General features: G+C 54.4%; 2 protein-coding genes across 9 annotated transcripts in view; both read right to left on the bottom strand.

Moving 5' to 3' along the window:
* Positions 1-1364: 1364 nt before the first annotated feature.
* PAQR5 (progestin and adipoQ receptor family member 5) lies at positions 1365-13212 on the bottom strand. 8 transcript variants are annotated; one of them, XM_035569433.1, is made up of 9 exons: positions 11656-11720; positions 8910-8962; positions 8339-8509; positions 8042-8169; positions 7769-7974; positions 7074-7200; positions 4034-4130; positions 3533-3674; positions 1365-3365 (listed from the first exon to the last, which is right to left on the bottom strand). In XM_035569433.1, exons 3-9 carry the CDS (start codon positions 8387-8389, stop codon positions 3118-3120), a joined length of 999 nt encoding a protein of 332 aa, XP_035425326.1. In that variant the 5' UTR covers positions 8390-8509; positions 8910-8962; positions 11656-11720; the 3' UTR covers positions 1365-3117. The 8 variants fall into 8 exon arrangements, with proteins under 8 accessions (XP_035425326.1, XP_035425323.1, XP_035425322.1 ...); XM_035569430.2 differs by having other exon boundaries at positions 8339-8585; positions 11656-11700; XM_035569429.1 differs by having other exon boundaries at positions 8339-8585; positions 11143-11679.
* Positions 13213-19001: 5789 nt separating this feature from the next.
* The window catches only part of GLCE (glucuronic acid epimerase), a 47981-nt gene continuing 40263 nt past the window's right edge, over positions 19002-26719 (bottom strand). Inside the window, 4 exon segments of the mRNA XM_050713010.1 lie at positions 19002-22288; positions 22290-23176; positions 26189-26276; positions 26278-26435. Coding sequence (XP_050568967.1) covers positions 22151-22288; positions 22290-23176; positions 26189-26276; positions 26278-26435 — 1271 coding nt within the window. The 3' untranslated portion in view covers positions 19002-22150.

The following is a 26719-nucleotide window of genomic DNA, read 5'->3' as shown; positions in this document are numbered from 1 at the left end:
GAAGTAGCTTGGATTTTAACCCTGATTTGCAGCTCAGAAATCCTCCAGTGGGCTGAATTCAGTCTCACTTAAACCACTGACTCCAACCAAGTTCTTCGTTTTAGTGTAAATTAACTAAATAACATTAGCTTGCCCATTTTAAGAGAAAAAAAAAATCCAAAGGAATCATGCCAATAAGCTGTTTGGTGTCCTGGGTAACCTTCAGTTCTTAAATGGTGTTTTACAATATATCAGACAATTTTTGTAATGTTCCCATAAAACATATCAACAATATAAGCAGTTAAAATTAAGCTGTGCAGAGAGTGCTGCAATGTCAGATGCCAGGGCGATAAAGACGTGCAAGACAGAAGGTCTGCAACCGAGTGTGTGTTTGTTTTCAGATGTGCACAAGTTCCTCTGTCTCTGTAGGTGGAAAAAAAGGCTAAAATAGCTCTGTGCTGGTTACCCGATCAAGTGGCAGGAGCCAGGAGTCTAATCAGCCTTAGAGATCACAAACCTCAGCGAGTGGAGGTAGCGATGCAGTCTCAGTCACTAGGGAAGGAATAACTTCCCTGCTGTCCAGCCAGGCACCAGCAGTCTCCTGCACACTGATCCTCATCCATGCCTCCATCCTCACCTCACTGATGGCTGCTTCACCCAGGGAGGACTTCCAGAAGATAGCCCCACACCTCCCGCTGCAGACACTTACACCTTTATTCCAACTGACTTAAATCCCTGCTGTGTGTTATACTGTTATGGGAGCAAATGTGTGCCTGTTGGATTAAGCATTTTTCAGAAATATTCAGAATCACATTTTACATTAACCCAAAGGAATTTGATAGACCTAAAATCCAGCCAACTGCCCTGCTGAATAGGCAAGTCGCAGTTTTCTGTAACTTCTGCCTAAGGTGTAAAAGTTAGATCAGCAGACTGCAAGTGTGGTAAAGCACACTTTGAATACCATTATGGTGGTTGGTGTGGAATACTAGAGTTCAACATAAATTAAGATTAAATTGAAGAGTTTACACAGCAAACAGGCTCAGGTTGGGCACGGAGTTCAGAGGTGAAAACCAAAGAGGTATTCCAGCCAAAAATCGCCCTGAAAACCTTTTCCAGGGAGAGTCATATCATGTACATCACGTACCTATTGAGTCTGACCCTCCTTCATATCTGCAATATCTGCACTGTTCATCAGGGCAGTAAAACCTCAGGTGAAGAGCAGGGTAGTGATGCTCTCTTAGCTTTGTTCCTAGTGGTAACAGTGGCGTTTGTGGCTTCAGGCCGGCGTGCAGCTGGTGCAAGGCCCCAGTAGAGCAGGGTTTGCACAATGTACAGGGAGTGCAGCCGCAACAGAACAGCATGTTCCAACAGATAAATATCCTGTATTGTTTGCAGCTTGACACAAAGCTTTTATTTCTTTATGTGAATAAAATGAAGTACATTGAACAGCTTTTTGAAGGCCTGTCTCCAACTGAATAAGAAATCTGGCTTGGCTATGCTGCTCCAAGATCAAACCACATTCACTCACTTGTTGTGTAAGGTGTGCACTGGGCAGAGGGTCTGTGCAAAGGGCTGCAGGATCCGGAGGGATTGTGGCAGTATAGAATGTAGTGCTATATTTTCAGTGTAGTTTTCCTGCAAGTAAGTTCACCTCAAGAGCACCAGAGAACTTCCCAAATTCAGAAGTTAAACAAACAACTAAGAAAAAAATTAGAGTAATTAATGTAAAGTTTACAGAGCTTAAATCATGTCTTGCAGATAGAGCCAGATTCCTTTCCAGTTACACATATACACAAGGTAAATAAGCTTTGCAATTATTAGCAATTATCTCTGAAGTGATTATTTTCACAGACAGAAACGGAACTATCCAAATCAGGTTAGAATACATCAGTGCCATAGTTATATTAGTTTCCTCTTTTAATGAAATAAAACTGTTGAATAAACAATTATGTTCCAGTGCTTATAAATATTAATATAAATCTTGGTCAGTTTTCAAAAGAAAGTTTGCTTTCAAAAGACTTAGTTGTCCCATAATATCTTTAACGAGCCATTGTGTTGTCACTCAAAAGTGCATCTAGTATACCTTGAGAGAGGTAATTATACGCGAAACAAGTTATACACCCGTATGATTATCAAGGAGCTTGATAACATTCCATAGCAGTCATCTGCATCACATGCACCTCCTGTAAGGTATCGGGTAAAACCAACGTGACAGCCTCATCGGAAGCGTCCCCAAAGCCCTCAGGACCTCTCTTGGAGGAGAAGCGATCCCCTTTGGCGGGCTGCTTGCGCCGTGGAGCCCAGCCAGGCACGGGCACGGCTCCGTCGCTGGAGCCACCAGCCCTAGGGGAGCCACAAACACTTTTCTGTGCAAGAGGGACCAGAAGGCAAGGAGGGGCAGAGGTGCCCCCAGCCGTAGGGTGAGAGCTGAGTTCTTGCACAGAAATTCACTCCCCAGGACTCATCTATGCACTGCAATTGGGCAAAAAGGGCTATTCTGGAGGAGCATCCACATGGAGAGATCCCTTGGAGTAACACTTTCCGGATAATTATCAAAAATAGCTATTTCAGTAAAATTTAAAGTGTAGGCACGCCCTGGTCTCCCTCAGTCCCATATCGGGTAGGCACTTGGGTTTAGTGCAAGGACTCTGATATCTGAGTTTTGGCCCCCCAGATGACAGGACCTGCAAGGTGAGGGCCCTGGGCTCAGAGCTCGGGACGTGGCGCACAGCGCGTTCCCTTCCCTGCCATCGGGGCCTGCTTCAGGACCAAGCCACCAGCAGGGACATTCGTACCCCCAGTGCTCCCCCCTGCCCTTGCTTCCCCACGTCCTCCATAAGGCAGAACCGATGAATGCCTATTGCTTTGGAAAGTATTAGCACTTATCTCCCTTTTGCAGGAAACGTTAAGATTATTTTAAATATTTCTGGTGGTGAAAGACCAACTTGATTAAAAGCATTGCATAATCTGTTCCCAGCTTTAAAGCTATATGTACAAAAACCAGTGCAATATGTTCCGCTCTCGAGAAACCGTAAATAAACATTTTCTCCTAGAGCGTATGCAGATAAACTCATCCCATCCACGTGCTGTTTAGGCTCTGGCTTGCAGAGCAGCACGGGTGCCACCTAGACCCGAAGCCTAGTGCCCGTGTGGCTTGTCTTTGTGCCCAGGCTCGGGCATGAAGCAGAGGGACGCGGAGCTGAGCCCGATGACGGCCAGGCCGATGGCCATGCAGGTGCCCATGGGCACCAGGGTCTGCAGGGCGGAGGGCAGCAGCGAGGTGGCCAGCAGCCGCTCGTGGCGCTCGCTCATGTCCATCATGATGGCTTCCATCTGGAAGTGCGTGCCCAGGATCCCGCACACGTGGAAAACCTGGTGGCTGTGCCCTGCAAGGAAGCCAGAAGCACTGGAGAAACTCCCCAGGTTTCACTCAAACACAACCACGGGCTCAGCAGGCCTCCTGCGTGGGAGCCCTCGCCTCCTGGCGTCACATTCTTAAATATTTATTCCGCTTAATGAGCAAGCAGCGCCAGCTCGGCCTGCCGGCACTCACCGATGTAGTCGAAGTGTCCTGGCGCGAGCCTCTCCGGCAGGTGAGTGGCGAAGATGAAGCAGGTGAGGAAGGCGAAGGCGGTGTGCTTGTAGTGCAGCGCGACCGCGGGCTCGGCGCAGCTCCGCACGGCGCACAGGTAGAACTGAGCAGGAGGGCAGCGGCGGGGGAAGAAGGGAGAGCACCACGTTCCCAAACATCCCATCGGCTGCCCCCGCCCCACACCTCCCGTCCCCCCCCCCCAGCAAAATGCCCACCCCGCGCCGGTGACCCGGCGACTCGCAGCCTTCAAAGAATGCCGCCCTTTGACCGGTGCAGGAAAAAATAACCAAATCTCTTTTCCTGCAGGACTTTGTTTTCCCTTTTTTTTTTTTTTAAATAAATAAAGGCGGACGTATTTTCCCGAGTATTCTCAGAGCGAGACGGAGCAGCTGATCTTTCCAACCCTGCAGCAAGCAAAGGTGCGGGTGCCGCAAACGCCGCCCGCAGGAGCGTTCTACGTACCCTGTAGAAGAGGGGAATGCTGTCGAAGAGGTAGGGGTACACGAAGGCCAGGGTGCGGGACGCCTTGCTGAGCCGCGGCCGCTCCACCTCCAGGAACCTGCGGGAGAGCAGAGCAGGCATTTCGCACCACACAGCAGGGCAGAGCCGGCTACTGCAGGCGCTGTTTGCCCCTATTCCCATTACCGAATCGCACCTGGTTTGCGGCGGGGCGCACGGTGCCCTTGCCTGTTATTAAAAAATCACAAACCGGAGGGAAACGACCGCTCTGCCTGCCTGCCTCCACCTGTAGGTATGGTTTAGGATGTACCAGGAAGCAGCTTGGAAAACAATCGTTTTTGCACCATCTTTTCGTGCCTGGTTTTGCTTCTTTTACCACTGCTCGCTCACTGTTGCCCACCAGCCGCTGAGAACAGGGCTTGTTGTTAAACAGCTGCTGCCCCTGCACTTTCTAACTGAGTTTTTACTCTCGGTTTTTAATCCAAGCTTTCAGGGTGCAGAAATTCCCTCTTTGCTTTGGAAGGCGTCGCAGGTACTGCAGCATTCCGGCTGCATTCGTGGATGTTTGCTCATGAAGCTGTGTTGCAGCGTGTGTCTGAGATGCATGAAATGTCTCTGCATGCTTCTTTTTTACATCCTGACAAGACTTTGCAAGCGTCATTTCAGAGAATGCACGGAGAAAGTTACTGAAACCAGAAAGTAAATTAATTTAACAAGTTACTTTTTTATGAAATCATGGTTATAATGGAGCAAGAAGCCTGTTGGTCATATTCATAGTGCATATGAGGAGGAAAGCATATGTCTGGGTGGGGAATAATATTCTGCATTGTGTTCCACAGGAAATTAATGCTGTTGAAATGTTGGAATAGCTGAAATCATGAAATAATTGAAGACTTAGATCCCCCACAAAAAAAAACAACATTATTAAAACTGGAGGAAGAGCAGCAGGGTCGCAAGCCAGGTGCCGAGTCCCCAGCCTGCTCTCGCCACCCGAGGAGCACAACTCGGATGCAATCTGGAGGCAAAAAGCCCACGGAGAGGCACAGGGCAGGCACCGGGATGCTCCTGACCACGACCCATGGGCAGCTCGAGCCCAGCCCCTGCCCGCCTGCCAGAGCCACCGGATCTATTGGTATGACCCCAAAAATGTGTTGAAAGCTCATCAAAGACAATAAATGCTCAACAGCTGCCAACTGCACACGGGCTTTCATCTCAATCCTCTCCCTCTTGGCCTTCTGCCACGGCTGGTGGCTCGCTCAGCCCTCGGAGGGAGGCGTCCTGCCGATGTCAAGACGCCTCCTGCTCTATTTTCACCCATTTCTGCACTCCCCCCGCCGTGTTTTCCTGCTGTGGTTTCCCTGCCTGGCACTGCTCTCTGCTCGCCCGCTTCCATGCCCTCTCCTTCGGCCAGGTCCGGGTCCGAGGGGGCCGCGGGCGCCAGCGGAGCCCCCGGGCGCAGGGCCAGGCGGCGGGGGGACACTGCCCCATTCAGCCGGCACGGCGCGGCTCAGGCGGGCTCTGTTCTCCCCATGAAAAGCCCATGCAGGTTTTTCTGCTTTCCTGCACAAGTCGGCGGGGAAATGCCAAGCCCACAGGCATGAAAGGAACCTTTTGTGGGGCTGCTCATCCCGCAGGGCGGGGAACGCGGGCGGGCGCGCTCTGTTTCAGCGCTGCGAGGGGAGGTAGCGTCATGCAAAGGGCAGGCACCCTTATTTCACTCCGTCTGCGTGGGTTTCCCTGCTTGGTGACTCCGTGTTCTTAGGGCAGAGGTTAGGGGCTCGATTTCGGGTCTGTTCCCTGCTGACACCCCGCCTCGGGGTGGCCCCAGCGCTGCCACTGTTGCCTTTTGCTGATTTTTTTTGAGCTGACATTTGACGGCTTTTCTCCTTCTCTAACAAAAATTCCCGAGTCCCTAGGATCTGCAGTTCTGTCATGTATCAATAGTTGTGTGGTTTCGACAGAACTGTACTTAAAGTTTTGTAGCTGAAGGATGCTGACAATTACATTTGAGGATGAAGAATTAAAATAAATCCTGGTTAATCTGGAGCTGATCTCAGGTTGCTGATATTTCCTGGTGGTAAGTACGAGGGTTAGCACATGGTCAGCGAGCTTCCTTTGCTAAGCCCCTCTAATGAGACCATTAAGAGACGCACAAAAATAAGAGGGGGGGAAAGAGAGGAAAAGAAGGAGAAAGAAATGAGGACGAAATACCCAGCCTCAGCTGGCACGATCCACAAAGTGACCCAGGAGCGACCCTTGGTTTTGCAGTACTGCTCGGTACTACCGCCACAGCTCCAAACCCTCTGTCCCGCGGGGCTACCCAGGTAACCCGCAGCCCAAAGGGCGAGCAAATCCTTCTGTTCCCAGCACAACAGCAGCCAAAATCGCAGGACCCACAGGGAACACCAGGAGGTACGAGTGCTTTGCACACCCAAGCCTTCAAGGGGGTACCGACCATGAATGAACTGGAACCAAACTGCAGCCAGAGACCTCGCACAGCAAGTACAGCTGGAAGCCCTCTGAGTACTTTAAATATTTTTTAAGAGTTATTCAAAACAAATTGTCCAAGCCGGCTCAGGAGCAAAATACCACACACGTAACGCTGCCCCTGCTTCAAAAATAACGCAGCTGGCTGCGGGAGGTTGAGGTTCCTCCTCTGCAGGTCGGTGGCACACAGACACATCCGTGCACACACGGAGCTCATCCTCAAAATGCGGCACGTGCTCGTGGCTCAGAGCCGCCCCGCTCGCAGGTGATGGCAGAGAAGCTGCAGCCCAAGCAGGGCTGGAGCTGTGCCTCCTCCTGCCACACCACGAAAACACCTTTGGCACTTCCCAAAATTAAAGCTGCTCCAGTTGTTTTCATTTCTGTTTGCCAACCTGCCCCAGTGCCAGCCACACGGAGCAAAAATCCTCTTCTTCCCCTTCCTGAGCGCAAGGCTCAAGTTGTTACAATAGAGCCAGCAGTTCAAAAGCTTCATTAATAGCGCTAATTAACGATTACGCTGTAGCGATCGCGGCAGATAAAGCAGAAGGCACCGTACCTGGAATAGCAGGACAGGCTGGTGCTCACCACGGTGTTGAACACGGCGATGGGGACGTAACAGTGGTGGAAGGTGCTGCTGACCCACTCGTCTGGGAAAACGTACGCTGAATACGCCAGCGCAGAACCTGGAAAGGGAAAACGTACCGGGAGGGTGCTGCTGCTGCTGCTCCCCCCGCTCCCACAGGTTACCGGCTTCCCTGCCATCGTTTGTCTTTGACGTGTTTCTTTTTTCCCTTATTCTATTTACCTGGAGCACCGCAGAGGGCCACACCACCAGGGCTCTGCCCCGAGGACAGCCGGGGATTAAACCCAGCCCCAAATCGTTATTTGCGGCGGTGGCACGCGTGCTTCACGCCCCCCCCCCCCCCCGTGCTCTGTGATCACCGCAGCATTTTGTGTCACACGGATCCATATCTGAAACGTCTCACTGAGCGCAGGAAGGCGCCGTGCCATCGCAGCTGGAGCCGCCACGTCCCACCGAGCGCCCTCCCTCGCCGGCACAGCAAAAGCCCGGGCACGGGGGCGAGCGGCGCTGCACCATCTCCATCCCATCGCCAGCCCCGGCTCCACCTGGCGCCAAACCCCAAACCCCATTTCTTTGGCTTTCGGGCCGGATGTGCTCTCCAAAACCACCCGCACCCCGCCGAAATCCTCACGGGCTTGCTGCCCCACGGTGATGCCACCCGCCCTTACCCAAGCTGTACATGCTGAGCGCCGCGTAATCGAAGAAGTAGCAGATGTGCCTGGCGCGGGTGGACATGGGGCTGAAGGTGTGGGCGCAGCTGGAGGCCAGGGGGTAGATGCAGCAGGTCAGCAGGTAGGCGAGGAGGGGCCAGGCGTGGGGGTCCTCCGGGCCCCCCGGCCCCCGCAGCCGCCCCACCAGGGTCCACACGAAGTACCTGCGGGCGGAGGTGGTGAGCATCGCGCCCGGCGCATCCCCGCCCGACCTCCCCCGGCGGCACGTACCAGGCGGGCACGAAATGCGTCCAGATGTTGAGCGTTTCGTTGGTCATTTGGAAGACGCTGAGGAGGCAGTCGGCCGCCGAGCTCCGCGGGGGGCGGTACCCGCAGAGGATGCCCTGCTCCTGGTAGCCCTGCAAGGCAAGGAGCGGTGGCGAATCCTCCCCAAAGAGCCGGACGGGCCGTCAAGGTGCCAGGGTTCAGGATCCGGGACCGACGGCCACCCTGGCACGCTGCTGCCACTTGTCACCTCCCCAAATCCCACCCTGCCTCGGGCTTAGGGACGAGGAGCTCCGCTCTGACCTTAGGCACTTGGTTGATGCTGAGCAGCCGGGGTAGCTTGAGGCTCAGCATCGCGCGGTCGGGACGGCGGCTCCGAGGGACGACGTCGGCTCAGCGTCCTTGGGGACGAGCCCCGGCGGTGCCTCACACCCTGCCTGGACACATCGCTGCCTGGCCAGGCACCAAGTGGCACTGGGGAGGTAAAAGGATGGGGACGTGGCTGCCCCGTGACGGCCAAGGTGATGTCCCTGTGCTCCGGACAGGTGGCCTGGGGGAGACAAGTGTTCACAGGGACGCGGTCCCAAACCCGACGGTGCCAAACACTTCTTTGGGGGGGGGTCCCATGGTGTGGATACTGGGGCTGGGAGATGGCATCCATCCCTGCAGGGGTGGCCTGGCAGCCAGCCTGGGGCTTTGTGTGGGGACCCCCCCGTTGCCACCCGTACCTGGGAGGAGCAGGGGGGAAGAGGGCAGGGACAGATCACCCCGGGGATGTGGGGGGATGTGGGGGGACGCCCAGACTGGTGCCCCCACCTGCTCGCCACCGAACACCGCAGGGGCACGGAGCAGCCACGACGTCTCCAGCACTTACCCACTGATGGCCCTGGCAGCGCCGCCGCTCCCCTCTCCGCCTCCACCCCTGGGCTGTAAAACCAAGGTGAAAAAAGGTCCATTTTGGGCAAAGAGCAGCACCGAGGCCGCAAGCAACACCCCTGCTGTTTGCCCCACTTGTGCCCGTGCCTCCGCTCCCTCCACGTAACTTCAGCTTCACCAAACGGAGCTGGTGGCAGCTTCGGCACAGAGCCACTGCGGGGTCCTGGCCCAAGCCCCTTGCTGCCCTTCTCCACCCCTGGCACTGCCCTTCCCCACCCCTGGCACTGCCCATCAGCTTCACCTGCCCGTGCCCTGCCTCTGTGCATCCCACGGGCATGGGGAACACCGTGGCGTGGGGGGGGGGGTGGTGCCCGGGGAGGGCAGCGGCTGGGAGGTGGTTAACAGAAGGGAAAAAATTAACGAGGCAAGAGAGCAATAAACCTGACACAGAATAAAGTTGGAAATGCCTTTAGTTAAAGATTAGACTTCAATCTTTAAGACCTTCTCCTCGGCTGCTGCAGTACCAGCAGTGCCCCAAAGCAGCCCACCCGTCCCCCAGTGCCCCCAGTGGCTCCTCGCCCCGCGCAGCCCCCAGGGACCCCCCCGGGCCGCCAGGGGCTCGGAGAAGCAGGGCCCTCGCTGCTTGTTTGCATTCCCCACCAGTAAAGGCCGGTCTGGCACAGAGCTCTGCCTGTTCCTGTCCCCGAGGCACGTCTGATATAAACACAAATGAGGGCGACAATGGGACGGAACAAAAATACTTTCTCTTATCTGGGCGAAGGCGCGGGAGCCGTGCGAGCTATGCGGCGAGGTCGGCGCCCAGGCACGCCGCCGCTCTGCGGACCAGCGGGGTCGCAGGGTGCAAACCGGGGGACAGGGACAGGGGCAGGGACAGGGAGAGGGGTGCCCAAAGCGTCTGCGCCCCAGGTGGAAGGAGAAGCCCAGTGCAGGCGTGGCGGCACACCAGAGGTCGGGAGATGAGCGCAAGGTGCCTGAGAGCCTTCCTCTCAGCGCACGGGGCAGCACCCACCACGTTCACAAGTTCTCCAAGCTGGGAGCAGCACGGGGTGCTGCAGACAGGCCTGCGGGGCGACAGTGACCTCGGCAAACCGAGGAAGTGATGGAGGAACGCGGGTCCCCAGGACGGGGACTTGGCCCCTGGCAGCCGGGCTGCTCCCTGCTGTCCCCGCGGGGGCCCTCGCCCTCCGCCCGCAGCTCCCGTGCCAGCCCCAACCACGAGCCTGTGTTTTTAAGAGCAAAATGAGTCACCCAAAATCCAGGCTGCGTGAGCAGCCCGGGCACACCCTGCAGTCCCATTTCTTCCTGCTGCCTCGGCTGGCTTTTTTCGATGTGGGCAGCATCGCCCCTGCAGCCGCGGGCAGGGGCATGGCAGCGGCTGGCGGGACGGCCGCGCGTCGAGCCGCGACCTCTGCGAGTGGCGGCTTTCCAAGCAGCGGGTTACGAACCCTGGAGGCTCACCCAGCTCGCTGCAAACACACCCTCCTCCTCCTCCTCCTCCTCCTCCTCCTGCTTGTCTTCCTCCTGCTCTTCCTCCTCGTCCCCACAGCCACGCACGAGCCCTGTACCCGTCCCTGTCACCGCATCCGCTCTGCACACGCGTGAGCCCGGCAGGATGCAGCCGTGTATTTCAGTGGAGGGAAAAATATTTTAGCTGTTAATTATTAACTTTTACGGCTTTCTTATGGCCGCACGGGAGAGGGACCGGTTGAGCTGCAAAACAAGCGCCCGGGCTCCTTGGGGTGCTGCTCCCCGGGGTGAGCATCGCGGGACGTGCCGCTGCTGGCAGGCCGTCAGCTGCTCCGGCACGGAGACAAGCGAGCAAGTTCAAGTACGCGCACAAGCTCAAGGCTTTCCCAAACAGCTGAGACTCGGGCACGTGCGTGAGCTCCTTGCAGCCCTGGCGCTCCCATCCCTCCTCGTCCAGCTCGTAAAAGGCTTCGGGATGCAACTTGTACGAACTGCGGCCACGAGCGGCAGCGACAAGGCGCCTCCCCGGCGGCACCACCGCTCGCCGCTCCTTCCCACCTCCAGCTGCCCACGGCACGCGTGAAAAGCTCCCGGCCGCCCCGCGCACCCCGCATCACACAAATCCCGTCTTCCCCCGGCTGGAAACCCCCCCCAGAGCCTGAGCACAGGAGCACAGCCGGCAGCAAGGAGCTGCCAAAAGCTGCTGGAGGCAAGGAAAGAGGAGCGAGCGTGCCCGTACTTACGGCGCTGCTGCCGGCAGCGGGCTGGGCGCTGTGCGAGCGCCGGAGCTGTTACTCATCTGTGTACAAACACAGCCCGCATGGCTGGGCCGGGGCCGGGCAGGCTCGCGGCGAGGGAGGCGAGGCAGGAAGGGCTGGGGAGCTCTGCCAAGAGCCGGGCTCGCAGCAGGCACCGGCAGGACGGGGACGGGGACGGGGACGGGGACGGGGACGGGGACGGGGACGGGGACGGGAGGGTCCCACCCGGGGACGGTCCCCGCTGGGCGCAGGGAAGGACGTGCGGAGGTCAGCCCGGCCGGCTGCACGCCGCGATTAGGAGCGGATTAATTCTGGCTCGTGTCTTGGTGGAACAGGAAAAAAAAAAAAAAAAAAAAAAGGAAAAAAAAAAAAGAAAGAAAGAAACAACAAAACAAAACCGGAAATTGCTGCGGCCAAACTCTGTCGGATCGCGCTCTGGATCGGCTTCAGTGAGGCTGTGAGGAAGCAGAATAAGGGCAGGAAAAAATATTAACTCACAGGCTTCTCCATGCATCTTCGGCTCCCAGGGCCCTTTAGCACCGGAAAACACCAGAAAGTTGCTTAACTGTCTCCAGGGAGACTGTAAAAGTTAAAACCGTCACGGGGATGGGGAGGGAGGTGCTACCAAGGAGAGGATCCTCGGCCCACGCCGCGCAGCGTCGCTGCCCTGACGGCTCCGTCCCCGCGCTGCATGGGGCCGCTCCCGCAGCCGCATGCGAAACCCGGCGCGTTTCCCCTTCCCCTCCATAAAGCCTCTTTTCTTTTTTTTTTTTTTTTTTTTTTTCTGCATCCTGGGCAGCCGTGAGCGATGTTTCACGGTGAGTGGAGGGTGGGTTAAGGGCTGTGAATTGCTGCCGAGCGATGCGCGGCCATTCCTGGAAGCAGCCAGCAGAACCGCATCCAGGCGGAACGCATCAGTCCGAGAGCCCGGGGAGAAGGGCTAATGGTGGCTTAAATCGGGTCGTTTCACACCAGCCCTTCCCAAACCTGGGCAAGGAATTCCTCCCGTGGAGGTGAGTCTGTGCCAGCAGAAACCGGCGCTGGGGAGCTGGACTTAGGCAGCTCTGGGTTTAGGAACACCCCTTCACCCAGATGAACAGAGTAACGCCGTCCCCAAACAGCGCAGGGAAGGTTTCATCACAGCGCAGCGCCGAGGGGAGGCTGGAGCGGGGATGGCGAAGCCCGTGAGGTGTTTTTCCACCCTTTCTGGCGAAGCAGCACAACATTTGGATCTGCTTTGGGAGCATGGGGAGGATGCGGCCGTGGCCGGGCTGGGCGCAGGCACGTCTGCCTCCAGCTGCGGAGCCCCCGGGGGACACCGGGGACACCGTCACTGCCCCGCACCGCCTGGGGCCACCGTCCCCAAGGGGCCCAGCGCAGCGGCGCGCAGCCGCCCCCCGTCCGCCTCCCGCTTTTGGCATTTAGCGTGCGTTTTAAACCATTTCCTGTGCTTCTGCCTCTTTTCTCCTCCAAACAATTTCCTGGATGTTTCTCCGAGGCGTCCCCAGCCCGCTGGGACCCTGCGCCCACGCCGCCTTCAGGGGCAGCCCATGGGGCACGCAGGATTTGGGACATCTCGGGGGGGGGGGGGGGGGAATGCCTCCATCTCGCAGTGCCCCCGTACTCCCCGGGTGCCCAAACCCAGCTTCTCCTGGGTGGCACCGTGCTGCCCCACAAGGACCGAGGTGAAGATTTCTTCTACTCACCCCCTGCCTGCCCGGGGCTAAGCCGGAGCCGGTCAAATGAGCCGGAAAGGATGAAGTCCGCTGCTGCGCCGTGATAAACCCAGGAAAAAACTTGAAAACGACTCCTGTTTTTTTTTTTTTTAAACGATCGCCGACACGAACCTATCCAGCCGTTCAGTCCGGCGCTCTGCTTATTAGCGCTGGCAGCGAGGAGCTGCTCGCTGCCAGCCCTTCCACCTCGCAGCTCTGCCTTAACGGCGGTGCCAGGGGAGGTTTCAGTCGGGAACTTTGACCCCGCGCCGGGCAGCGCGCACCCGCACGGCGATGGCACCGGCCCCGCAGGCTCCCTGCTTCCCAGCCCCGCTCAGGACGTCGGCCCCAGCCCCGTGCCCGCCCTGCAGCCCAGCCTCGTGGCCCCAAATCCGGTGGGTTTCGCCCTGCCCTGCTCAGCAGGGCTGCGGCAACACAGCGAAGCCTTCCGGCAACTGGTGCGGCCAGTTGGAAACCAGTGGAAACTTCCCAGCTGTAAAAGGTGTTTTACGAGTTTCGGGCAGAACCCGGCTGTAATTTTTTTTAGATAGGAACGGAGCTGGAACACAACTGTGCTAGCAGGGCGGCCTGGGGATCTGCAAAAACATCCGCAAGCACAAATCAGCTTCTGCTTTCCCGTGTTCCTGGGGTCAGACCAGCAGGACAAGGCGTTTGCAGGGGGAAAGTTACAGGATACACATCATGCAGTCAGGCCACAAAGCAGGGAATGGGGATGGGATGGGGATGGGGATGGGGATGGGGATGGGATGGGGTTGGGGATGGGATGGGGATGGGATGGGGATGGGATGGGGATGGGGATGGGATGGGGATGGGGATGGGATGGGGATGGGATGGGGATGGGGATGGGGTTGGGGATGGGGATGGGATGGGGATGGGGATGGGGTTGGGGATGGGGATGGGATGGGGATGGGATGGGGATGGGGATGGGGTTGGGGATGGGGATGGGGATGGGGTTGGGGATGGGGATGGGATGGGGATGGGGATGGGATGGGATGGGATGGGGATGGGATGGGGTTGGGGATGGGATGGGGATGGGATGGGGATGGGGATGGGGATGGGATGGGGATGGGGATGGGGTTGGGGATGGGGATGGGGATGGGGATGGGGATGGGGATGGGATGGGGATGGGGATGGGGATGGGGATGGGATGGGGATGGGGATGGGATGGGGATGGGGATGGAGATGGGATGGGGATGGGATGGGGATGGGATGGGGATGGGGATGGGGTTGGGGATGGGGATGGGGATGGGGATGGGGATGGGGATGGGGATGGGATGGGGATGGGGATGGGGATGGGGATGGGATGGGGATGGGGATGGGATGGGGATGGGGATGGAGATGGGATGGGGATGGGGATGGGGATGGGGATGGGATGGGGATGGGATGGGGATGGGGATGGGGATGGGATGGGGATGGGGCACTGCCAGAGCACCCGGTGCCTTCTGCCAAGATCCGTGTACCCCAAAATCTCATGGGGGGAACATGCAAGTGGCACATCTGTCCCTGTGTTGGTGCAAATGCCCGAGCAGCCCCGCTCGGGGGAGCTGGAGCCACTGAGCTCAGCCCCGAGGCGTTGCTCCAGAGCTGGCCGGGATTCACCGCAGCAGCATCCAGCTCCACGCCAGCCAGAAGCGAAGTTCAAAGCTGCTGTCAGAGCCCAGCTCCCCGGGAGCTGCGCTTTTACTGAGCGCTGCTAAATGCCAGAGAGGATGAAAAATGAAAAATCGGTATTTGAGTGTTGGCCAGGCCCTGCTGCCCGGGTCGGTCGGTGCTGGAGCCCCACGAGAGCCCCACGCGGTTGGGCACAGGGAGCGATGCTGATCTCGGGGTGCGCTGCAGGCGAGGGGCACCCCTGGGAAAGCACCAGGCGGGTTTTGGGGACCCAGCTGGGGCCAGCAGGCGGCTGCTGGGAGCTGGGGTCTGAGCGGTGCCGGCGGAGACATCCAGGGGCTCGGGGACAGGGACAGCGCCGGCTCTGCTGCCACTTCCCCTCCAGCCCTGGAGCGCCGTGCGTCCTGGGGAGCACCGGGCACGCACATCCCTGCAGATCACCCCCCAGATGTGCACGGACAGCACCCTGTGCGGATGTGCACCCCACAGCACCCCCGCGCAGCCCCTGCACAGCCTGGGGACAGCGCGGGGCAGCGGTCACAGCAGGCACATGGACGTGTCCGAGCTCACCAGGGCCGTGCTCTGGTTTCGGTCACTTCCCAGCTGTGGCTTAGAGGCAGGCAGCAGCAGCACAGAGGTGACTTTTAGCAGCCCGTGGTACCGCGGGACACGGCTCGTGTTTGCTGAGCTGCGGCCAGACATCCGCTGCTCAAACGTGACTCAGCTGGGAGCTGCGGGGACGCGGCCGGGGTCACGTTCGGACCCGTGTCCGAGCTCCCAGCAGCTCGGGACGTGGCCACGTCAGGGCGCTGAGCTGCCAAACGCCCCCACGCAGCCCCAGCCGGGGACACCGCGGCTGAGCCCAGCTCCCTGCTGGATCACAGCGGTCAGGGTGAGCAGAATCCGGCCCGCACAGGGACCCCGTCCCACCGCCCCCTCCATCCGGGTCTGACGCAGATGCTGGTGATGGCAACGTGCTCTGAGCACATATATATATTTTTTTTTCTATTATTTTCTTTAAATTAATTGGAGGGTCTGGGCATGGGCTTTCCCAAAATTTCAGTTGATGGGGCGAAGACCAAGTGTGGGAAATTTTCTCCCCAGCGCTTGCAGCTCCCCAAAACCTCCGAGCAAGAGAAAATGGTCTCAGGGGAGAGCCGAGCATCCCTCGCCTGCTCCCAATCACTGCGGCACCACAGCGGAGCCGCTCACGGAGGTGCAAAGGGAGAGCTGGTTAATATTTAATTTAGCCCCGAGCCCGCATGTTTAATTATGCACGTTTAATTCTTCTCCACCTTACTCGTGGCCTGCCTCAAGCTCCGCGTCCACAGCGCTGGGGCCGCAGCCCCGCGGGGCCGGATCCTGCCAAGCAGGGGGGCTGCGGCCCCTGTTCCCAAGAGCCATCGCAGGCAGGAGGCTCGAAGCAGCAGCCGAGCAGGATCCTGCCTCACCCCACTCCGTGTCGGGTGGGAAAAGCCAGGGACAAGGAAAAGGCGAGGACAGCAGGAGCAAAAGCGGAGGATTTGGTGGGAAACCATCCCAAACCCGTCCGGGGCCACCAGCAGGAGGAGCGAGGGTGGAAGGGGCTCGTGGGGGTCCCTGTGCCCCGGAGCCCGGCCCGTGCCTGCCTGCTACTTAAATAAGAAATAGGGGGCATCGGTGGGAGCTGGTGGCCCCGTGGGGCTGCAGGGGGCCCATATGGAAAGCCCCAATCCCCCCGCGGCACATCCCTCGACCCGGCACGCAGCTGGACCCGGCTGCTGGCACCACGCAGCGCCTGCGATGGATTTCTGGCTCCGGCCTGTCTTAATTAATATTTTTAATTACAAAATGGATGCGCTGACAGGTTCTGCTCGCAGGGCATGGCAGAGGGAGGACGGTGCCAGCGCGGGCGCTGCCACCGCGCTGTGGGAGGAGGAGGAGGGGGGCTGGCGCCCGGCCGGGAACAAGCGCTGCCCACGGGGAGCGGGTGCTGAGGGGGAGCCAAACCCTTGCGGAAACCCAGAGCAAAAACCCTGCGGAGCCAAAGGATGCAAGGCTGCGATGGAAAAGGCCTCCTTACACCCTCCTCATCCTTGCTTTCCTGTAGCTGCTGCGTGCCCGTGGCACCGAAAAAGGGCAGAGCTGGTTCTGCCGAGCCGCGTGCTAGGGCACCACATCAATGTTTAATGCGCCCTAAGCAGCTCATCCCTCGATTAAGCACACGGCAGCCAGCCCTGCGGTCCCCGGACAGAGGGAAATGGCAGTTTACCACCAGCTGCTTCTGCTGACATTTGATTGTTCAAACAAGGCCCGGGGAAAACAAAAAGACACAGCGGCAGGGCGGAGCGTCCGTCAGAGCCCGCCAAGCCCTGCCAGCGCTTGGGATACCGAAGGGATTTCAGTCAGAAGGGCTCTTTATGATCAAATTAATGGGGTAGTATTCCCCACCCAGGCAATGCCATTTGGATTCGGTGTTTTTTTTTTTTTTTTTTTTCCCCGGTAATGGGCTTTGCAGCAGCAAATCTGTTTCGATGCTTCCTGCACACAAGGGGCCACGCGTGCCTGCTCGGTGCCGGAGTTCCCTGAGCCCCAGCGATGCGGAGGCGACCCCGGCCGGGAGGGGAGCTGAGCAGCCCTGCGGGACAGCACAGAAGGGGCTCACGGAGCACTCCCAGCTTGGGCAGCTGCAGCCCCCGAGCTCGCCCCTGGGCTGCCTTACCCCTGTGGCACAGCTACGTCCCCTCCAGCAAAATGCACACTCCTCACCGCCCTGTCCCGGAGAAGTGCCATCCCCTCCAGGTTCTCTGGTTTCTTGGTCCCAAAAGATGCCCAGCCTTCCTCTGGAGGACTGCTGAGGACACAACAGCGTTAGGAATCAGCTCCGAATCCCCAGGTGCTTAAAAAGCCCAACCCCGGGGCTGGGGCCTCGCAGGGTGAAGCCCTGGCTGGGGCAGCCCGGGGAAGCTCCGTGCATTAGGGCTGCCTCGCATCTCCCCGCCAGGGTGGCAGCACGCCACTAAACCGCGATGGATCCATTTAGAGGGGAGCGCCTCGAGGCCACGGCATCGCTTCAGCTCAGGAAGGCGATCAGATGTCTGCAAGCATCTTTAGAGCAGGGTTTGTGCTGACAGAGGGCCAGGAGGCTGGCGGGGGCGGTGGGGGGGGAGATGTGCTCTGTGCATTTCGAAGCTGGCCTCGCTGCCTGGCTTTGGGGAGGTGGGGATGGCGGCACGGGGTGGCGCAGGCGGGTGGCTGCACGCGAGGCACTTTCCTACTGCAAAACACTACTAAAAAAAGCCTTGCTTTGGGGACACGCAGCCCACCTTCACCACCACCAAGAACACGACGTGCTGGCAGCACTGCAAGGGTGAGAGCTCACACGCTTGGGGCCGCACCCCCGGGACCGTAACACGGGTTCCTGCACGGGTGCCTGCCAGGCACGTGCTGCTCGCGGGACGGATCCTGCGCTGGAGGCCAGGGCACGGCAGGGTTCCACCACTTCTGGACAAGATAAGTGCCTGCATGTGCTCCTCCTCCCTCTGTGATGTGAAACACACAAGAGAAGGAGCAGAGGGCTACCCCTGTGCTCTTTAGCCCGTTATTGCCCTGCGCCAGGTGCCGCACGCTGTTCGAGGAAGAGCTGTTCCTCTTCACTTAAACCAGCCGAGAGCTATTCAGCAAGTCGCTCAGAGATACAAATTCAACGAGATGAGCTATTAAAATATTCACCGCCCTGAAGGCAGCGAGTGCCAGGACGTCTTTCAACATTTGCACTTCACCGTAGCAAGACTCAGCCCTGTTGAATACACTAAACTGCTGAGTGCTCGACACTTAAATAGCTCCTTCCATTTTGGGAAGAGATTAGTAAAGTATAGAAGCAGCTATTTAACATTCAGCAAGTGCAATGCATACAGGGGAGTTATCAATCACTCCCGGCAGATGGTAAATGTATCTCCTTTCACCACAAACTGAGCAGCAAACATTCAAATTCATCACCAAGACAACATATTTAAATCCTCTTCTATTTTCAATTCATACGTTTTTAAACTGCTAAGTAATGAAAATCAATATTTTCGCCCACGCCGCTGGGAGAGAGCCTCGGAAGCTCTGCCCGGCCGGGGAAGATGTGCTCTGCGTATTTCAGCCACGCAAAGTTATCCACGACAAAGTCAGACGTGACGGCCCGCGGGCAGGTCGTGCCCGCGGCTACGGCAGCGCCAACTGGCCACAGCCCAGCGAGCTCCGGTGGAACAGCAATTTAACAGCACTTTTAACAGCACTTACACATCGAGGGAGGATGCAGCGCGTCCGGCACGGAGTGGTGGAGATGGGCTCAGGTGACCTCAACTCCCCTTCGGGGGGGGAATTTTGATAGAAAGTAGGACTTGCACGCTTTTAGCTGAAAACAGGAGGAGACTGGTGCTCCTCTTGCACAGATCATTACTAAATCTCAGCTCTGTTAGGGTATTTCTTCGATGACCAGTTATTTAAAACTCACTTCCCAAAAATGACATGAACTCCAAATGAGATGCATTTAGCAGAAGTAACTCACGTCAGCAACACACTGTGCGCACTTTACTTGAGCAGACAGAGAATATACACCTCTGGCCCTTATCCCAAATCAGAAACTCTTAACTGCTGAAGTAAAAACATTTTTCATCCTATTTTGGATCAAAAACCTTCCAGAATTCCCTAAAAGGAGAAATCTCAAAAGACACCAAGACGATTGCTAACCAGCACTCACCTGTGGCCATACGTCGGGGGAAGGTATACACCGAAATAACGAAAACACTCCGTGTTTGTCTTAAGATAAAAAATTTATTTTACAATCTTATAAAGCAGCTTTACATTAAGCACAAACGTTGATCCGTTTACTTTGTATATAAACATAGTAGAACCTTTCCTTCTGCAAAAAGTCTTGTCTTGCCGTATATAAAACTAACATGTGCACATTGTGCTTAAACTGCAAAGTCTGTACAGCTTTACAAAGGACTACCCTTTACAAGAGCATCCTGTAAACAATTTATTGCATATTTAACACATGGTGTATATCCCACATGTAAAAATGTAGAAAAAATAAAGTACAATTACAAGGTGAATGAAAATAGCAGCTTTCAGTGAATGTCTTGCACAATGGCTGAGAAAAACAGCACTGCCACACTTGTACAGTTGTGCTTGTGTCACTGGTTTGCATATACCCATGCGTACTATGTTTCCAATGAAGTCTATGTACAGTAAGCCTCATGGAAAGGTAAAACAGATCTTAGTCTCTAAGACCTTTGTCAGCTTGAAGACTGAAAAAGCACAGGAATAAAAATTTAAGTGAATTCAATGACATTATGGGCACCGATGTCCAAAAATCCTCTCCCACTGCATAACTCTATTCAAAAAAAAACCAACCAAGCAAACAAAAAGGAGAAGCCCACACGCTAATTCTCTTCACTTCTACAACCTCTGATGGTGGGTGGTTCCATTTGTACATGTGCAAAGGCCAACAGAAATGCAGTGGAGATATTAAGGATAAGGTGGTCTGACACGACCGACTGCGCTGGCATTGCCAGCTACCGCTTCTGAGCTCATCTACCTGCTGGGCTGATTCCAATGAAGCATCACTGCACTTTTAAACTGGCATTAAAAAGGGGAAAGAAAAACAGAACAAAAAAAAAAAAGAGGAAATTGTGGCCTCAGTAAGGCACCGGTACTGCCTCTTGAGCAGTACCCAAATAGTCTCTCTATTTTCCCCAAATCCAAAATGGGCAAAAGATGGAGGAAACACGCAGGAGAAAGATGTTTCTGTCTGTAGTGAGGACCAGTCATTTGGAAAGGAAGCACATTTTTCTGGGTTGTTTTCTGTGTGTGTGCACACATGTAAGTAAAAGAAAAAATACATATAAAAAAATTCACCTCTGCTAACTTTGGTATTGAAATTTCTCCTGTGACATCCACTTTTCACATTAATTGATATGATCATATAGCATGCGTTTGCAGAGATCAAGTAATTATAAAGTTGCTTCAAATATCTGCAAGAAATAGAAAAAAGCATTATAAAAGAAAGAAAACAAACCAAAAATCAAGATGCACATTGTCCTTGTGCCCAGCGTTTTTGTGATTTGAATCAGCTTTGTTCTCCATACAAACATCTTAAGCTCAACCCCCGCCTACACATACAACATGTAATAGGATCAGTGGAAAAACCCCAAAGCTAGTACATGTCCTTACCACGCTGGTGCATGTCGGGAGCTTTCGAGCCCGGGACTCGGAAAGCAAACACCAGCATGCCTTAACAGAGCTGATGACCTGATATTTGCTACGCTACCAAACTAAACAATACCGATCTAATGATGCAATCAGTTGGTTTTCCTCTTCTGGATCAACCAGGAACCTCCATGCTGAGAAGGCAGACCCGTGGTGGGTGTAAAGGATTTATAAATACGAGGAAGAAACCGCCTGGTTTCTCCTGCATTACAACAGTAAAGTAGAAGCGTTTGGGTTCTGACGCGTTTGGTTATTGCACAGGTCCCCTTGCTCGCTCGGCAGAGCCACGACAACAAAGCACACCGAGTAAACCAGGGCTGGGGACGTAACGACCCCTGACGTTACGAGCGAGACGGCCAGCAGAGGCGAAACTTGATGTTAAAGCACAGACGGAGCTGGAAAGCCCTATGGGGTAATTTACATTTTTAAAGTGCTGGATATACTTAAGCAGGTTAAAAATGAAAATCACCATAGGACAACGTTAGCTATCTCAAATCAAATTTCCTGTGCGCTACTCAAAGTGAGCTCCACGTCACGTTCAGGAATTTACTACAGGTCTCCCAGCAAATGTAGTTGCCAATGTTTGCAGAAACCTCTCGGATGGAATTAAAAAATACAGTACAAAACACTGGGCTCCACGACACGAGATTCCAGCTACCAGGGAGGACGTGACACCAGCAAACCTTGTAAATTTGGCTTCATAAAAAAGGGGGTGCCATGGTTGCAGGCTTTCCGCAGCCCACGTGCCCCACCGAATTGTGCTTAACGTGATGTGACTCTGAAGCCTGAACGCTGTCTGTGGGTTTTCTGTCCACACATCTTTAAAGAAACCATACAGATAAAGGATCTCCATATAGAGAATTAAAAAAACCTGTGTATTTCTCACCCCAAGAAAAGAATCCATATAAAAAGAAACACCTTGAAAAAGCTACGCTGTCCACTACCCAGGCTACAAGTAAATACACATTTACTGCATTACACCACATGATCCGTTACGCTGTTCCAACATATACACATAGAACTCCATTTTTAAAGAGGCCACATACTAACTTTTCAGGCAAGTGCTGGACTTTAGAGACCTGTATGGCTTCTGTAAATATTTTCCTGCAAAACGGAAAAACAAAGACGTCCCCCAGCTCAGGAGCACAAACGGGTTTTGCTTCGTGCGGCTAACTTCACGGTGGAGCACTAAGGACAGGTGAGCGAGCTGAAGTTCCCGAATCCTACCCATCAGACCCAAATATTTTCACACTGGAATGCAATTATTTCAGGAGATCAGTTCTAAGGATCACTTCTTTGAAACGGTCTGTAAAAATTTAGTATGCAACCTTTTGAAATGTACCTCCGCCGAGCTCCGAGGAGCCAACCCTTCCCGCCGACAGCAGGCACGGGGGTTTTGGTCGTCAGCTCTAGTTGTGCTTTGCCCTGCCGCCCCGTAGGTAGCTCTTCCACCGCTTGACGAACTCTTTGAAAATCGGGGCCTCGTCGATGGTGCTGAGCAGCTGGAGCTGGTTGATGTGGGTGGTGTGATAGTCCCAGCGGGCCAAAGTTGGGAGCGGTGCCGAGCATGAAATGCCGGAGGTCGTAGATGGTCCCTGAGCCGGTGTCGTAGAGGGGCAGCATGGCCTTCAGGGACTCCATGCCCCGCTCGTAGAGCACCCGCGCCTCCTTCCCCAGCTTCTCCCCGGCTGTTTCCTTCAAGTCATAGAGCCCGATCAGCGAGTACATGAACCCGTTGAGCACGAAGGAGCTGGGCGAGGTGGGGTACTCCTCGTACCAGTCGTGCCTGTTCATGAACACGGCTTTCACCCCGTGCTGCTCCGACGGCAGCTTGTAAGGCGCCGTGGCCCGCAGGGCCGAGCTGAGGAACGTGTGGTCCTTCGTCAGCAGGTAGGCCCGGACCAGCGTGGAGATGGCCTGGCCCTGGGCCATGGCCGAGTACCAGCCCGGGTCCAAGGACTTAAAGCCTTCCCCCAGCTTCCGCGTCACCATGATGGGCCAGCCGCCCCGCTCGTCCTGGTTCCTCACCAGCCAGCTGCTCGCAGCGAAAAAAGCTGCCATGTGAGCCGTGGCCGATATGGTGACGTTGTCGAGGAAGCCCCTTCCCTTTGCTACCAGCCTGACCACCTTCTTAGGCATGATTTTGGTCTGCTTCACGGCCTTCGTGTTGGAGAGGCCCACTCCCTTCCGCAGGTCGGTCACCAGGTCTCTGGTGACGGTGCTCCAGCTGGTCCGGGGCCCGATGCCGTAGTAAATGTCCCGGTCCTTGAAAGCGATGAGCTGCGTGTTGGAGACGTAGTGCACGGTGAAGAGCTGGTTCTTCTCTGTTGTCTCCAGAACCACGGAAATGCTCCCGTTCGTTATGAATTTGAGATCGAAAGAGATAATAAAATCTCTGCTGTTCCCAAGCTGCAGAGATACCCCCTCGGTATTTTCTGCAAAACAAACAAATAAAAAATTGTCAGTGGTAAAGCCCTCATTTTTTCAAAACTATTTAAGATAGCAAGTGCAGCTTCCAGAGGTAACCAGCTACCAGACAAAATCCAAATGCTTTTAGGGTAGCTGATCAATAATTCAAGCGGTCTCTTCTTTCCGTACATATATTATTTAATTAAGCATAAAAGGAAACCCGTGCGCGACGGCTGACTCCAGCAGCAGCAGGGAGCATCCCACGCTAACGCGCTGCCGCACCGCACCGAGCAGCAGGAGCGCCAGGGGCTCCACAAATTGCTTCATCCGACACATCTGAAAAGTGAACGACGGAGGGGTGCAGCAGGGACTGGCAGAATTTGGGGTAAAGGAAAGCTAAGGAACGGCGGGATCTTACTGCTGCCTTCAGTTGGTCCCCGGAGGACACAGGAGCTGGGCTTCTGCAGCGCACAGGGACAGGATGAGGCTCAGCAGCCACGTTGCAAGAACATAAACCCCAACCAGGCATTAGGGTGACAAGAGAAAGACAAGGGGAGAATAAATTCCCCCCTTTGAGCGTGCCGGACACCTGAAGCTGGTGTCTCGCTGCCTCTTCTTCAGTAGCTCAAAATATAAGCCAACAACCACCCTTTTGTTCCAAACTGGAAGTTTAACTTGGCAGAAAGAAAAACAAAACCGGGGCGTCACTCGTAGAGCCGCATTTCTGAATCAAGCTCTGCTTTCAGCAAACAAGCTGGGAGTGCTGAGAAGCAAGTATTTAGGATCCTGCTGGGACTAACATTTACATCTGTGATTTTTTCTTTCCCAAGGTGTTCCAAAAACCAGCGCTCTGATTATTTTAACGGAAAGAAAAAGAAAATAATATAGAAAGACTAACACGTTAAAATTATTTATTAACCTCTCCATTGGCAAAACTCAGTTTAATTAAAATATATATATATGTATTAAATAAAGCTCCTAGGCAATACCACATAATGAAACCCGGTGTTCTCGCTCAGGCTAGATTTTAAAATGTAAAATCAACTCCTCCCCAAAAAACCTCCACTAGAAGATCAAAGGGCTAATTAGTTTGTAAGGCTGTGCGCAAATCCTATAGCTTTGAAGGCACAGAGGGATGATAAACACTTGAAGACAGTCATTTTGAATTAACGGCTTTTCACGGAATAAAACTCTCCTGTGTGAGGCAATTGTTTTCTTTTTTGCTACTTCTTGATGTGTGAAATATCCCATAAATATTTCTGTGCGCAGAAAGTGGGTTATGGTCAGCCTTCCCTGAATAACAGAGGCTTTTCCCTATCTCCCCAACTAATCTATTGCATTTTGCATCACGACCGTTTCCACATCTTGCATTGTAGGCTGCTATTGTAGTGTACCTATTATTTTGACTGAATGTCATGTTTTCAAATCTTTGAAAGTAAAAGCTTCCCTCCTTCGAGTTTTGGAGATCAGCATCTGCTTTTGGAAAAAAAAAGCAGAGCGCTTTGCTACACAACATTTTGCTCCGATGAAGAATCTAATTAAAAAAATCACACAATTCCTGCCAACCAAGCTTTACGGTTCCTTGTAAATAAATGCTTGTGTGATAACAAAGTGAATTATAATAGAGGAAAAGTTTTCAGAAGCAGAGGAAAACCAAAGGCTGCCTGTTCTCTGTACAGCCTTAAGCGCCCATAAATCCATTACTTAAGGCCATCTAAGATGAGTGGATGCATACTGTGGCCTTCAAGCCCCGCAGATTACTCTGCCATCAATAAAGGATGAGGAGAGAATACATAACAGATCTTTTAGCCTTTCCTCTCCCTGTATTTATCTACTACAAAGACACAAGAGTGTTCGACATTTTTTCCCTAGAGACCCAGGCCTAAGGTGCCAACTGAAAATTACTTCATTGTCTTTTTAAGTAATGGACTCATTAATTCTAATGGGTATTGATTGAAGAAAAATACATTACGTCCTTATTAATGAGCCTGTCCTAGCACAAAGGAAACTCTTGCATGAAATAATGAATTTCTCAAAATAAACCTCTGCTAAGTACAAAACAGAATATTTTAGAAGTCAAGAGGCAGCAACAAAATGCACCTCGTGCCCCTATGGGCGACGAGAGCCCGTGTGCAGCCCCAGACCTCCAGGATCAGCCGGGACGTGGTAGGGGCGGCTTTGAGCAGCACCTCGAGTCACAGCAGCTGCCACAGGGGAGTGGGGCCTCACGGCGGCGAGCAAAGTCCCACCAACATCACGTCTGTGTTGGCCCGGAGTCACTGGAGGAGCTTTTGGTGCCCGTCTAGCCGTAGGGGTTGCTCTCCTCCCCTAAAGAGTGGTGTAAAAACCCTTAGAAAAATATTTGTTGCCTATGCATGATCGCTCCAATATAAAAGCTGATCTAATTAGAGAGACAGATCCTTCCTGAACCAGCAGCTCAGGGCAGAAAGCACGAAAAGCCCATCCCCTGCCCTCTGAAAATACTGACACTGTACGTGTGTTAACCTGGGTTAACCAGAACTGAGGGCTGCACGGCGCTCCAATTTTGCTAAAATAATTGCATCCCAAAGAAGAGAGACACAGGGTCCAACCGGCCAGTCACACGTGCTACATTTGCTCAAGGCTGAAAATAGCCTTTATCTGTCATCTCTCAGCAGAGGCTTACCACGCGTCAGCACCATTTCCCAGCCTTCGCAACTGGTTAAATGTTTTTGCTTCTATTTTGGAACAGAAGCTAAAAGGCTCAGGAAATGCGAGCGCAGCTTCTCTGTCAAGCTGCATTGCCCTCCATGTGTACATCCACGCATTTTTTCATTAAAATAACGGTATTGCAAAAAGCAGTGCTGGAGAGACAACAGAAGAAAAGAAAAACTCCAGAGGGATAGGAACTCAATGGCGTTTTCAGGAGAGGTATTAAGGGTGGAAAGTCACTTAGGATGTACAAAACCACATTAATCGTGGAAAGTTAAAGCTCCCTTAGTACCATCTGAGCAAATTAACAAACGTGGCTGAGCTGCTATATATTTACGATAACCCACCTGGAGCAACAAACTGCTTAACGCTTGTGAACTTGGCTTTGTCAGGCACTGTGGAAAGAGAACAGCCTTTCGGTACTGTCCACTCCGCAGGACCTGCCGGCCTTGTCCTTGTCTTCAGCTGTTTCGTACACTTCGATGTGAGGTGGCTTCTCCGTCAGGTTCTTGCTGTAGTGACTTAACCCATACTGTGCAATCTGGATGGGATAGAAATAGCCTTGAGGTCCCCACTGGGTGGATAATGGTACACCTACGAGAGAGGGAGAAAATGAGTATTTTAACAGCGCATTCTCAAAAAACAGCGTTTGCAGCCCTGCACACTCCTCCTCCTCCATTCCCCATCACTGCTTTACTTCTGGCGGATGATATTTGTAGGCGTCACTATTATTTAGGCTCAAGGAAAGTCCATCTCAAGGAACGAATTACTCCCATTTACACTGGGATCCGTGACCAGTCAAAACTGAGCAGAGGGGAATGGCAGAGAAGTCCTTATCATGGCCTTCCATGCATTCCCATTTAATTGTTTACTGAAGC

This window comes from Cygnus atratus, chromosome 11 (assembly GCF_013377495.2).
Source record: "Cygnus atratus isolate AKBS03 ecotype Queensland, Australia chromosome 11, CAtr_DNAZoo_HiC_assembly, whole genome shotgun sequence".
In the NCBI taxonomy this organism is placed as follows: domain Eukaryota; kingdom Metazoa; phylum Chordata; class Aves; order Anseriformes; family Anatidae; genus Cygnus; species Cygnus atratus.
Note: the sequence above shows the minus strand (reverse complement) of the source record. Positions and strands in the feature narration are given on the sequence as shown.